The sequence below is a fragment of the Fistularia commersonii genome, chromosome 31 (assembly GCF_037954325.1).
Source record: "Fistularia commersonii isolate RoL2024-O1a breed Wild chromosome 31, RoL_Fcom_v1.0, whole genome shotgun sequence".
Classification (NCBI taxonomy): Eukaryota; Metazoa; Chordata; class Actinopteri; order Syngnathiformes; family Fistulariidae; genus Fistularia; species Fistularia commersonii.
Window position 1 is genome coordinate 10253613 of NC_141314.1, and position 13707 is coordinate 10267319.

General features: G+C 45.4%; 1 protein-coding gene across 3 annotated transcripts in view; it reads left to right on the forward strand.

Annotated features, from left to right (window-relative positions):
- The first annotated feature begins 4873 nt into the window (after positions 1-4873).
- Positions 4874-13707, forward strand: part of ablim3 (actin binding LIM protein family, member 3) — a 52069-nt gene continuing 43235 nt past the window's right edge. The window contains exons 1-3 of one of the 3 annotated variants that reach the window (XM_086178629.1): positions 4874-5409; positions 6456-6549; positions 13471-13605. In XM_086178629.1, coding sequence (XP_086034755.1) covers positions 6534-6549; positions 13471-13605 — 151 coding nt within the window. In that variant the 5' untranslated portion in view covers positions 4874-5409; positions 6456-6533. Of the gene's footprint in view, positions 5410-6455; positions 6550-13467; positions 13606-13707 lie in introns of all 3 variants that reach the window. The other 2 variants (XM_086178627.1, XM_086178628.1) reach the window with 2 other exon arrangements.

Below are 13707 nucleotides of genomic sequence, written 5' to 3' on the forward strand. Positions count from 1 at the left end.
TGTGTGTGGCCCCCAGTGCAATGCCACAAAGTCACCCTGAATGCAGAATGTCAGCCTGGCTCAGCCAGGCGCTGCACATGTGACTGTGCAATTGGCTACACAAGACCGCCGGACACAGACCATTTATTCTGCTCTGTGTGCAAAAGTGTGTGTGTGTGTGTGTGTGTGTGTGTGTGTGTGTGTATTTGTGTGTGTGTTTGGGGGAAAGAAAGAGAATGTGGGTGTGTGGAATAGAAGCAGATATAAGGGGAATCGCCAGAGAATGGAGTATAGCATTACAGGGTGGATTTTCACCGTGTGTGTGTGTGTGTGTGTGTGTGTGTGTGTGTGTGTGTGTGTGTGTGTGTGTGTGTGTGTGTGTGTGTGTGTGTGTGTGTGTGTGCTCTGCACGTTGACAAAGGGCAAGGATTGTGAGGGTTAGCGAAGAATGCAGAATTCTGCTGATCGGTGATTCTGATAATGGACACATGAAGTCGGCGTGGTGGACAAACAGAAAACACAACCCTGAGTTGCGTTACAAAAAACGTTTGCACGCCAACCGAGCGTCACATCAGGCCTCCGTCACATGTTCGCTCGGTGATAAGTGTGTCTTTATTTTTATTCTCCAAAAAGGTTTAAAAAAGTGCGCACACCAAGAGGGCTCCAATGCCAAGACCAATTATTTTAGCATTATTTCAGGGCAACAAATCGAGTCACATTGGCTCTTATTCAGGTGCTGAAATAAAGTAGATAATGCTGAAATAAAGTAAATAGATAAGGCTGAAATAAATTAAATAAAGCTGAAATAAAGTAAATAAACAAGGCTGAAATAAAATAAATATTGCTGGAATAAAGTAGATAAATTAGGCTGAAATCAAGTAAATAAATAAGGTTGAAATCAAGTAAATAAATAAGGCTGAAATAGATTAATTAAGGCTGAAATTAAATAAATATTGCTGGAATAAAGTACATAAATAATGCTGAGAAAATTAAATAATGCTGAAATAAAGTAAATAAATTAGGCTGAAATCAAGTAAATAAATAAGGCTGAAATAACGTAAATAAATAATGCTGAAAAAAGTTAATAAATAATGCTGAAATAAAATAAATAATGCTGAAATAAAGTAAATAAATAATGTTGAAAAAAGTAAATAAATAATGCTGAAAAAAGTAAATAAATAATGCTGAAATAAAGTAAATAAAGAATTCTGAAATAGATAAATAAGACTGGAATAAAATAAATAATGCTGAAATATAACAAATAAATACGTCTGAAATAAAATTATGAAATAATGCTGAAATAAATAAAGTCCTCATTGGAGCTCAATGGAGCCCCATTGGAGCTCTTCTTGGTTCGCATACTTTTATTTTTACCTTTTTCCCGGTCCGGCAACCATCCCTAACTGGGCGCGGATGTGCAAGTTTTTTTTTGTTTGTTTTTTCTCAAGCTCGCTTTCTTTTTTTATTTTCACCATATTTTCTCATGACACACACCATTTGGCCCCTGATTTATGGTCTGATACACTTGCTTGTTTTGTTTTCAACACACACGCTTCTGATTGTGTATCCATTTTAATTGTTAAATCACATTTAAGCATTTTTTATAAATATTTTGAACCTCAAACCGCAGTGTCACTTCACATATTTACATTTTAACCCCGGTTTCATCTGTTCCGCCCATTTCAGCTCCGATGTGAATGTAACCTTTTAAAAACCTGCTGGCCAACTTTTCTCGGTAGGCCGAACCCCCGGTTCCAAGGAACTTTTATTGTCATACCAGCACACCTCACAATATGTGGAACCAACTTTGTATCCAGATCCGGTTCGAGCCGTAAAAAGAAAAATGATAGAGGAGCAAAATAAGAGGAAAAACAAGAGCAAAATGTGAACATGTAAACAAGTAGGAGCGATAATTTAAATTTACAAGGCTGAAGTGAAGCGAGGAGGTAGTTTTTTATTATTATTACAACTATGATAGTGAAATATTCCACAGTGATTGTTTACAGTGTCTGTAGTGCAGGTCGACAGAGAGAAAGAGTGTGTGTGAGTGTGTGTGTGTGTGTGCGTGTGTGTGTGTGTGTGTGTGTGTGTGCGTGCGTGTGTGTGACAGAGAGTCTGCTTTAACAGACAGGCTTTAATACCTTGCAACGCAGCCGCCATTGGTGTGTGTGAATGTTGGATGTGTTAGCACAGAACATTTATGCTTTGTGGTGTGTTCCATATTGATTGACATTAATCAATTGATTGATTGATTGATCAGATTGGATTTCCTCCGTCTGAGGAAACGGACGTTGATGAAGCTGACATGAGGAAATGTTTGCCTTTGGCACCCCCACCGCTGCCCCTCTGTTGAAAAGGAAGGACGGCTTCCTGTTTTCGCCTCCTCACACACACACACACACACACACACACACACACACACACACACACACACACTGTGGAAACAACACTGATCGACTGGGAGCTGCAGGTCTTCAACGATCCAAATGAAAACGGTGACAAACTGGAAATGTTGTCTGAGGAGCTGCAGGTGTGTGACGCCGGCCTGCGACGACGTGACGCTCTGAGAGGAACGTGCACGTGTGGCGTTTCATCGCATGGTATCCCTTGTGCACGTGGGTTCTCCTCGTGTCTGCCAGGGTTCCTCCCACGGCCAAAACACGATAGTGTGAATGGTGGAGGGCCTTGACACAGTGTGATGTTTACATGAGGGAGTGAATCGTTGCACAACAACAGATGATGTGTGTGTGAAAGGGTGAATGGTTGTGTGTTTTAATATGATATGCAGATGACACAGTGAATGGTTGTGTGTCTATTAACATGTGAGTGAGAGGGTGAATAGTTGTAGATACAGTGATCCCTCGCGATAACGCGGTTTACTTTTCACGGTTTCGCTACTTCACGGATTTGCATGGTGCATTGTGTTCTGCATTTTGATTGGCTAAGACGTCACTCCGCTTCTTCTCTACCTGTGCGTCAATAATGTTGCAGTTTAATATGTACACGTACGTAAAACAGCTTGCCGAATTTACATTACGTACGTGCAAATTCTCTTGCAAATCCCCTAAAACCCCATAATGTTGACAAAACGCTCTTGAGCGACAAAAGCACCTTGCAGGGCCCGAAAGGCAGCGGAAGATGCTATCTATCGCAGATAAAGTTAAACTTCTGGACATGCTAAGGGAAGGTAAAAGCTATGCGGCTGTAGGTCGGCATTACGGAATTAATGAATCTTCCGTTCGTTCCATAAAGAAGGAAGAAAAAAACATTAGGACGACAGCAGCAATGTATAATAGAGTATTTAATTGTATGATAATTGTAAAAAAAAAATAAAGGTTTCTACTTCATGGATTTTGCCTATCACGGGTTCTTTTTGGAACGTAACCCCCGCGAAAACAAGGGTTTACTGTATCTCAATACGGTGTGCAGATGACACACGAAATAGTTGTTGTTCTGTATATTAATGTGTGAATGAGAGGATGAATGGTTGGACGTCTGGATTGCGGATCACATTTTACGGCAAACTATTTTCTTGGATTATTTTAAAGTACCGTATTTTCACGACCATAAGGCGCACTGCACTAAAAGGCACAGTCTCAGTTATGTGTGCCATTACTGTATTTAACACACACATAAGGCGCAGGTTTTATATACAATCCACGCCCACACTTCCCCCTTTAACGTTCTCATGGTGTCCTCTACTACGTCCGCCTTACAACAACAACACACACACACAGGGCGCACTGCACTATAGGGCGCGCCGCACATTTTGAAGAAAATCTAAGACTTTTATCTGCGCCTTATGGTCGTGAAAATACGGTATTTAAAATCAATATTGAATTTAGAAACTCCTTATCTTTTCATTTTGTTTAATTTTGCATGGATGATGACATACAAAAGAGCATCAGTACATTTAAAGGATCATTCTTGATTTTAAAGTTGAAATAAAATGCCCCCCCCTCCAAAAAATGGCAGTTTTAAATTGCAATTTTCATTTTAATTTACATGACACCGAGTTGGCCCACGCATAAAAATTAAATAAGAAATAAGAAAATAATTGCCCAACACAGCTAAATCAGTGTGCACTCCGGTCACAACGACTCACCTTAATCCTCCAGCTGAGACACAAACTATTTAAACTCGCCTTTGTTCATATGATGTGGTTTATTTTTTTCCATATTTTGCAAATAACCCCCCTCCACCCCCAGCAGCTCCTCCCCTGCAGCCTCCACCTTCATCCGGCCTCCAGCCGCGATTTCACTGCGAATAATCCGATTAGCTTCATTTGTTTACGTGCTTTTTCCAGAAGAGGGCGGTGTCACGACACTTTGGAGCTGCGAGCGCCGCCTGTCCTGACAGTAAAACAAAAAATGTATTTTAAGCGAGTAAAAAGACATTTAAAAAAATGAATACATCATTTAAAAAAAGAAAAACAAACAAAAAAAAAAAACATTAATCCGCTTTCATGAATCGCTCTTTCAAAATGAGAGGCCTTTGATGTTCTCCGCATTGGATTCTGATTGAAAGATGAGTTGTATTTCTTTATTTATTTGGTTTATTAATTCATTAATCATTTGTTTTTGTCGGGGAGCTGGCTCGCCGCAGGGGGCAAAGAGGCTCCGTCAAGCGCAGGAATTGAGGGCGGATGCGTGGAGTGACACGACCAACAGGCCACTTCCGTTTCAAAATAAAAGCACCAGAGGAGCGAGTGGAAAGTGTCATTTGCGTGGGTTGTTTTCACGCCGCTGTGGTCTGAGTTTAGACTGTAATCCCCTTTTAGTTTTGGTCAGATGTAAAAGTTAAACAAATCGTGAAGTCCCCGTTACGTTACTGTGGGAGTAAACAGAAAAAGCACAAGAGGGTTCTGATACTTACTTCTGTATAAACGCTTTTGAATTGTGATTAAATGTTTAATTGTAACGAATATGATGCAATTCTTGTACAAAAAAAAAAAAAAATCTGAAAATGTTGTTATTCACTTTTTACTTGAGCGGCAAATCGAGTGCTCACGTTGTCGCTTTTATTTTGGGAAAAGTGAAACCGGAAGTAGATGGTGACTCCCGGGAGCTTGACGAAACCGTGCGATCCGCGCGGTGACAGCAGCAGAGAAGAGAAGAGAAGAAGGAGGAGGAGGAGAAGAAGAGTCAGTCGGGAGGTGAAGGGAGGAACCCGCCGGAGCAGAACCGTGTCGGAAGTGTTTCTCCAGATGATCGGATCCCATCCATCCAGGTCTCCTCTGAGCTCCTGATTCACGCCCGGAGATGGATCCGGAGCAGCGGCGTGGAGAGTGAGGAGCATCCCTCAGCCTGACCTCCTCTGGATGCTCTCGGCTTTTTATGTGACTTCCATGACCCGGGTGGAGTGAAGCGCTCCTGCTGTATGGGATTACCGTCGACGCAACCTTCTCGGTGGGCATCATGAGTTCCGGCGGTAAGTCCAGTCCACCCTCTCTGCCTCATGCAAGGACAATACCTGCCTCTGGACACACACACACACACACATGCACACACACCTTATCCACGCGTGTTCTGCAAAGACATTTGCATCTCCTCGACCATTTTGCCCCACATCTTTTAAGATTTCCCACCGGCCCGCTCCCTCAGACGCCAAGGTGGACCTTCTCCTTCTTCTCCAGGGATCTCCAGCAACTTGAAGATCTCCTCGTCACCCCGGAGGTCGGCGTCCGGCGTGAAGTTGCAAACACGGGGGGGGGGGGGCGTCCTGAGGGTTCTGAGGGTCCTGAGGGTCCTGAGGGTCCCGGGGGTCGGCCATGATGCTCGACTGACCTTGCATCAGCTGACGCCGACCCTGATCCCCTGTCAGCTGAATCAGGGCTTTCCCTCCGGGGCGGGCGGGGGGGTGGGGGGTGGGGGGGGTGGAAGTTCTCGCCGAGGTGCCACCGGTTGATCCGTCCGCTTGGATCTGCAAAAAAAAAAAAAAAGAAATCCAAGAACCCACATCCCGAGCTGTTTGGGCCTCCTCAGAAAAACACATTCTCCTCGCCGAGTTGTCAAATTCCTCTCCGGGCTGTCAGCGGAGGGAGGAGCGGCGCAGGTGATTAAACCCACGTGCACGTGGCTGGCTGCGGCGCTAACCTGCGCAGATGGCGGTGGAACACGGGGTCTGAGGGTCAGAGGTCACGAAAGAACCTCGTTTTTTACCTCCGGGCAAACATATGTCCGCCCTCTGAAGCCTCAGACATGAACGGGCCTGTTAAGCTGCGGTGTGTGTGTGCTGTGTTTTCCGCTGCATTGGATGTGATCACCCAGAGGCCGTCCACACACACACACACACACACACACACGTGTGTGTGTGGTCCCGGTCTGGCTGGTGGACCTGCTCGTCAGCGTCAGGTTATGTTTATGTGCGCGAGTAGATGTGTGTTCTAAGTTCTAGTGATGTTAAATCCAGGGAGGCAAAATCCCCAAATCTCAGGAACTTATATTTAATATGTGATATTTTTGATATTTATTCAGAGATGAAGATGATGAGGTTCTCTTTGGGAGCCACCAGGACGGATAGGATCAGGAATGAGTCCATCAGAGGGACGATAGATGTTTCGGAGAGAAGGTCAGAGATGGAGAGTCAATATATGCTGGAATTGGAGGTTCAAGGATTTGCAACCTTTCCCACTCAGAGACATTTAGAGTAAAGAAAACAGCACGGGCAGCGCAGCCCTTTTGACATTTAAAATGAAGTAACACGGCATATAACGTTATATATACGTTTTTTGTCTTTATGCTTTATGTATCCAGCAAAGGAAGAATTTCACTGTACAGGGGAACATGTTTCTAAACCGTGCGTGTGACAGTGAAAGCTCTGAATGTAGAAACAAAATGTGTTGCACATAGAAAATGACATTTCTGTATGTGACAAAATCTTTTTGAACTCTGTAAAAAAAAAAGTTTGGTCAAAGGTTACTTTTAAGAAAAATACTCAATGTTTATTTGAGTCCTTTTTCTATTATTTAACATAATAAATATTATATTTATGATATTATATTAATATTTAATTTATTTAAAAAAAAGCCAAACTTAAATGATCCACCGGCTACAAAAAAATTTCCATTCTCGTCCCCTTTTTTTCCGACGCGTGTAGTTGTTTATCAAGTGTGACAAAAATATTTGAACACATTTTATTTTATTTTATTTTATTTTATTTTATTTTATTTTATTTTATTTTATTTTATTTTATTTATTTAGAACACATTTTATTTTAAATGTTCAAATTTAAAATGACAACGAATTAAAAATATACAAACTAAAATAAAATACATAATAATTCAAAACTCAATTATTTTCAAAAGCCGCAGGGAGCCGCTGGTCGCCGGCTCCTGGTCTCGAGGAGGACCAAAGAGAAGATTTATGGACGTCGTGAGAGGATATGAAGGTCCTGGATGTGACTAATTAAAGAGCTTCCTTCTTATTTTTAGTAAGACTGAGCGATGTGGAAATAATGGAAAAGTAAAATATTCAAACCCCCAGCCTTTCTGTGTGGAGCCTCCATGTTCTCCACGTGTTCTCAAACATTCAGGGGGTTCACTGGAGACCCGAAATTGTCCAGATGTGCGAATGAGACGGGATGGGTGGGATGGAAAATGAATGAAGGCGCCTCACAATTCACACAAACACCTGGAAAAAAGGCTCTAAATTGTTCAATTCCCCGCATGTATTGATTTATTCTCCATCTTCGGTCCGTCATAATGTCAATAAATGTCAACGAGTCGTTTCATCCTGAGCCGGCGTGGAGCCTCCAGAGGCAGTGACGTCTGGCGAGATGGTCGAGGATGTGTTTCTGCTTGAAGAACACCATAACATCAACGTCAGAGCATTGTCGTTGTCCTTTAGCCGTGTTGATGCTGGATTGGGTTTTGGTCGAAGCCATGCTCTCCATGTAGAGCACATTTGTAGTTCTGGGAAATCAAAAAAGCATGTTTAGACCAACCAGATGTATTTTGTGTTTGACTCGATCTTCAGCTAGTTTACCTCAATGCTGAAGACATGCGTTTCTGCCCGTTCTTGTCATAAGATAAGATAAGATAAGATAAGAACAACTTTATTTGTCCCGAAGGAAATTGTTGTGCCAGTTTCAAGCAAAAACATAACAATGATAGATAATAGTAGGAAGGAGGGAGAGTAAGAAATACAATAAAATATAAATTGTAATTGTAATAAAATGTAACTTGCTATCAAGTGTTTTAAGGTCTGAAGTACAAAGATTTGAAGATTCCCTGCGTCATCAGGATAACGGTCCCGAACCAACAGACAAGAAGCTCGGCTCTCTAACAGACACTTTGGTTCCATAAAGGCCGAGATGCCCGGATGTAAACAGGAACGCTGATTCACTGATTCGCTGATTTGCTGATTTGCTGATTCGCTGATTTGGTAATTCACTGATTCACTGATTCACTGATTCGTTTATTCTCTTATTTGCTGATTTGCTGATTCTTTGATTCACTGATTCGTTTATTCTCTGATTTGCTGATTCGCTGATTCGTTTATTCTCTGATTCACTGATTCACCGATTCACCGATTCACTGATTAGCGTCAAGTCAAACGCAGCTGGCACGCATTTCATTCCCAGCATTTGTCTTTGTTTGCACACACAGATACAATCGGTCCTTAGTTAGCCAAAAATCAGGCCGCTATTGTTTTTGCTCCGCAAAAGGAACTCCTGGAGAAAAGCTCCAGTCCAGTTCCCCTTCATATTGTTCGCCCATTTTGAATCATGAAAATCCCACGGCTCGTAAACGCTGCTCTCCGAGGCATTTCCCGTCTCCGTGATTCGCGCTCATCGCAGGGCCGACGCCCCCATGTTGACCTTCTCTCTCTCCAAACAGTCGCAGAACGTTGTGACATTACAGGATGCTGCGATGGCGTTGATGAATTGCTCTTCCCAAGGTCCTGGCAGGTCCAGGGCTTGATGAAGAGGGTGGGAGATGTTGGATGGAGGGAGAGAACTCCAGTTTATTGATAGGGATGGTGATTTGTTCAGATTTGGGCAGCCGCCAGAATCATTCGGCCGAGTTTGACTGAAGGCGCAGACGCTCACGACTCAGCAAAACCAGAAGTCACGCTCATATTTCCATTTAATGAGCTTCTATGAAGAGCGTCTGCTCACCCGTTCCAAACGGCTCTCAGGCCTCGAACATCAGCTGCTATGGATTCGTCCAATGAGGTCCAGGAAGCGCTGACGTTTAATTCATTCTTTGCGGGGCGTCACGTGCAGCCATTCACACACCCTACACACACACACACACACACAAACCGGCGCTCGCTTTTTCCCTTCAACCATTCGCAACCTTCACTCTTTCATTCAGACGTCTCACATTCACAATAGGACTACATAGAAATAGAGAACTGGCTAGCTAGCTAGCCGGCTAGCCAGATGTAGCCGCCTGCCTCGGTGACCCCGGCCCGTCCGCCGGAGGCTGTATCCTCCCGCCGGGACGCCCGCCCGAGGCCGAGTCATCCGATCACACCTGTCGCTCTGAGGGCCATCGCTACGGAAACGGCGTGGGAAAGTATGCCGCCGGCCGTTCAAGAACTCTGCGACGGCTTTAAGCGGGGGAGCTCTCGGCGTTGTTGACGACGGCGGAGACGCACACATTTAGAAGGAGTTATGTAATTCCTAAGCCCTTGATCCGATTGAGCCGTGGATCCCCTGCTTAGGTGTAGCCTTTTGTCATGCACACTCTACAAGTTAAATAAGCATTTATTTAATGAAATTAGGCAAATTGGAGTGGATTGGAGTGGATCCTCGCCTTGGCTCCGCCTCCGCCGGTCGCGTCCGATGCGGGCTGTCGCTATTATTTACCTCGGGACGGATATTCGAGCGCCAATAGCTTTTGGCACGTTTTTTGAAACGTCAGCGCCAGAACTAGACGTTGGGTCAGGGAACGCCGTGAATTAATGTGACTGGAGATAAATCTGAAGCCATACTTTGCATTCCCTTCCCTCTGTGTTTACAAGCGAGCGCCATTATCCGAGCCAGAGGCGGAGAACTCATCGGGCAGGTTAGCGGGTTCCAGTTGCGCTGCCAGCATTGTGAGCGAAACAATGAGCTAACTGAGGACTTGACTGTGGGAGATTTGGAGGAGGAATTAATCGCGCTCGCATTTTTGTCCTGCGCCCGTTCGGACCAGAAAGTAAACAAAACGTGTTTTTCCGCGATGCTCGTGGACATGTGCGGTCGCACGGTCCGCCGGATCGACGTGGCGGAGCGCGCACGGCTGTTAGACGCTTTAAGTGCCGCGCGTCCTTCGAGATCCGTCCAGGGAAAATGGAATCACGCCGGCTGAAGTCCTTCAGTCAGCTACTCAGGTAGCGATGAAGGCCAGCTGGTAACCCTGCTATTATACCCCTTCCATGGAGTGTAGGGCCACTCGTACGCTCTCTCCAGGAAGATGGAGCTAAAGAAGGGCGCGAGTGCAGGTGCTCGCTGTTTCCTTTCTTGATTTTGTAAAACCTTCACAGCCTGCAGGTTCAAGCTATGGCTTCTTCAGATTCAGATTCCTGATTTATTGTTATTGTCCGGAAGGCGATGAAATTATGTATGGAGCAAGAACACCGCGTCGTTCACTTCCTGATTTAAAGCGGCACGGTATAATATAACAAAGTGCCGCCGGTGCCTTGACCCCCAACAATCCCCATAAATAACCCCAGAAACCCCCCATAAATAACCCCAGTGTAAACATTTAAGCAGTTTTAAGCAGTCTGGACATTTGTCAGCGGTCCTTTGTCAGGGTATCACACCTGGGTTCAATTCGTAATCGGCGCCAGCTGCAGCAGCGGCCGCTAATCAAGATCCCTATAAAGGGCAGCGGCACGCTCTACCGGGGGATTGCGGTTGTCCAACAACCCTGACCGCTGCGGATCCCTGTCACGACTGGACCCCCACCCTGCGAGAGCCCCCTCTGGACCTTCCGACCCTGACCTCGTGGGACCCCCCTGGTGGACCACCGGGCCTTGACCCTGTCGGAGATCCTGCCTTGACCCTACCCGGGGCCCGTCCTGGTGAGACCCAGCCTTGTGCGACTCTGTCTCGGGGCCAGGGAATTGCCAGCGACACCCTGCCTACCTAAAATAAAGCGCTTCAACCCTGATCTCAGCCTCGAAGGTGTGGTTCCCTGCCCGAGTCCGCTCCCGTGACATCCTTATCTTGAGTTTAGCAGTCTTATGACCTGAGGGTACAGGCTGTTGGCAAGCCTTTTTGTTTGGGGATGTGTGGAAATGTACCTTTGACCTGAGGGCAGCGGGTGGAACCCGTGATGAGCTGGATGTTCTGCACTCTCCTGAGACAGCTTGTAGACCAGGGATGGGCAAACTTTTTTGGCTCAGGGGCCGCATTGACCAGGTCACCACAAGATACGATCCATATAAAAACCAAACGCTATTGGTAACAGTACATATCAGACTGACATTTGCTTTTAAATAAAACCAGCGGGGTTTTGAAGGCTCTGATGTTTGCTTGCGTTTCAAGCACAAACCAGTTTTTCCTTTGTAGCTTCACATCTAGATCATTCATGTGTGTCAGTATGTCCACGATAAAGGCTAAATCACAAAGCCAATCTGTGTCATTCAGCTCAGGAAAATTCTCAAGCGTAAAGTAGCTCCAAAGATGAAATAATATCCTGTTTAAGCTCCCGCATTCTTTGATCCGATCATTCACATCAAGTATGAATTCTGTTCCAATCTTTGGCGGGCCGGATTAAAAAGACCAACGGGCCAGATGTGGCCCGCGGGCCGTAGTTTGCCCACCCCTGGTGTAGACGGTACTACATCTTGATTGTCACCACATGGCTGCTGGTCTGCTTTTGTGGAGCTTGAAAACCAGCCCAGGAAGCCAAACATCAGAACACAATGCTGATGGCACAATTGTAAGTTCACCAGCAGAGGAGGTCTGGAAGCTCCCCAGCTTTCTCAGGTAGAAGAGGCTCTTCTCCTCTGGGCCCGTCCCTTCAGGGCATCTTTCCTGATTTCTCCTCACGCCAACTCACCTCTTCCCCTCCATCCATAAACCTCCTCTCTGGTTTTTCTAGATCTCCAGCCTGGCAGCTCCAACCTCAGCATCCTTCTACCCAGATCTCCACCCTCCCTCTTCTGTCCATGTCCAAACCATCTCAGTCTGACTTTATCTCCAGATCAGCTACCATGTGCTGTCCCTCTGATGAACTCCTTCCTGATCCACTTCATTCTCCTCAGTCCCAAAAAGAACCTCCACATCTTCACCTCTACTTCTGTACCCGCACCAGACAACACGGCTGCTTTCACCACCGTCCTCTACACCTTTAATTTTGGATGCCATTCTTCTATCGACCCTGACACTTTTCTCCACCCCCTGCATCCCCCCGGGCTGCTGACCCTCCGTTCTTAAACCTCCACCTCCTGCATCTCCAAATCACAAAGTCATCTGCAAACATCTCACTATAGATCACAGTATCGTCTGCAAACGAGGATCTTCTTCTTCTCCTTTCGGCTTTTCCCTTCATGAGTCGACAAAGCGAATCAACCTCCACCATCTACCCCCATTCTCCTAAATCTTCTCCTCCTACCAATATATCCACTCTCCCTCCTCTGTCCACGACTCGACCATCTCCGACCTTCTCTCCAAAACATCTACCATGTGCCGTTCCTCTGATGGACTCATTCCCGATCCTCTCCATCCTGGTCGCTCCCAAAGAGAACCTCAACATCTTCATCAACTCCTGTCTTTTGGTCATTATTCCTGTTTCTAGGCCGTGCAGCATCGCTGGTCTGACCGATCACAAAGATGAAACCATTAAATTTAAGACACTGTAATTATTTACTTCGCCGTTGGTCGGATGCGAAACCAGGATGGTCGCTTGTTCTTCACGTATCCATCCACTTTCAAAGCTGTGTGTGTGTGTGTGTGTGTGTGTGTGTGTGTGTGTGTGTGTGTGAAGTAGAGACAGTAGGAGAGGAATCCCGGAGCTTACCCAGCTGTGTATGTGTCAGACTTTTACAGCCCCAGAACAAGTGTTGACAACACTTGTGAGAGCTGTAGTTCAACCCCCGCCTGCCGTTTCAGGGACGGCTCGCAGGTTGTATTGGATAAATATTGTAATTGCACAAACTGCCGGGAGGCCTTTCCCCGTGTTCCGCTTTCTCCGCACAACGTTCAGTTTGTAGAGAGAAGCAATGATATTTTGTCAAGTAGTTATTCTGTTTTATTGATTGGTTTGGCTTGCTTTTCTTTTTTTTGTTTTTGTTTTCTTTATAACCTGCGCTCATTGGTTTTATCGAACAACATTGCCGGGGAGAAAAGTTGTTTGTCCTTCGAGCTGCAGTGAAGGCAAAGCTGCATTTAGACCTCTGATGGCGATGTACGTGGAATTAACGAACAAGCTCCACAACCCCGTATCTTCTCTTCACTGCATCGTCCACCTCTTGGAAAAATGTGACTCAACTTTTCCGAGGGTTATTTAAACCAGCATTCTAAATTTAATCTCTTTTTCTTTCTTCCCAGCAGCTTATTACCAGGGTTCATCTGGAAGTGAGCAAAGCTCCGGACCAATCCGGTGTCAGAGATGTCGAGAAGTGTGCAAGGGCGAGGTGGTTCGAGTCCAAGAGACGCATTTTCACGTGAAGTGTTTCACCTGCGCCGGTAAGACCAGATGACGACCACAGCAATTCTGCAACAAATGTTAGGATCTTCAGCATGGAGGTGGTTCCAGGTTATGTCCATGTTCACCCCCCCGTGTCTGCG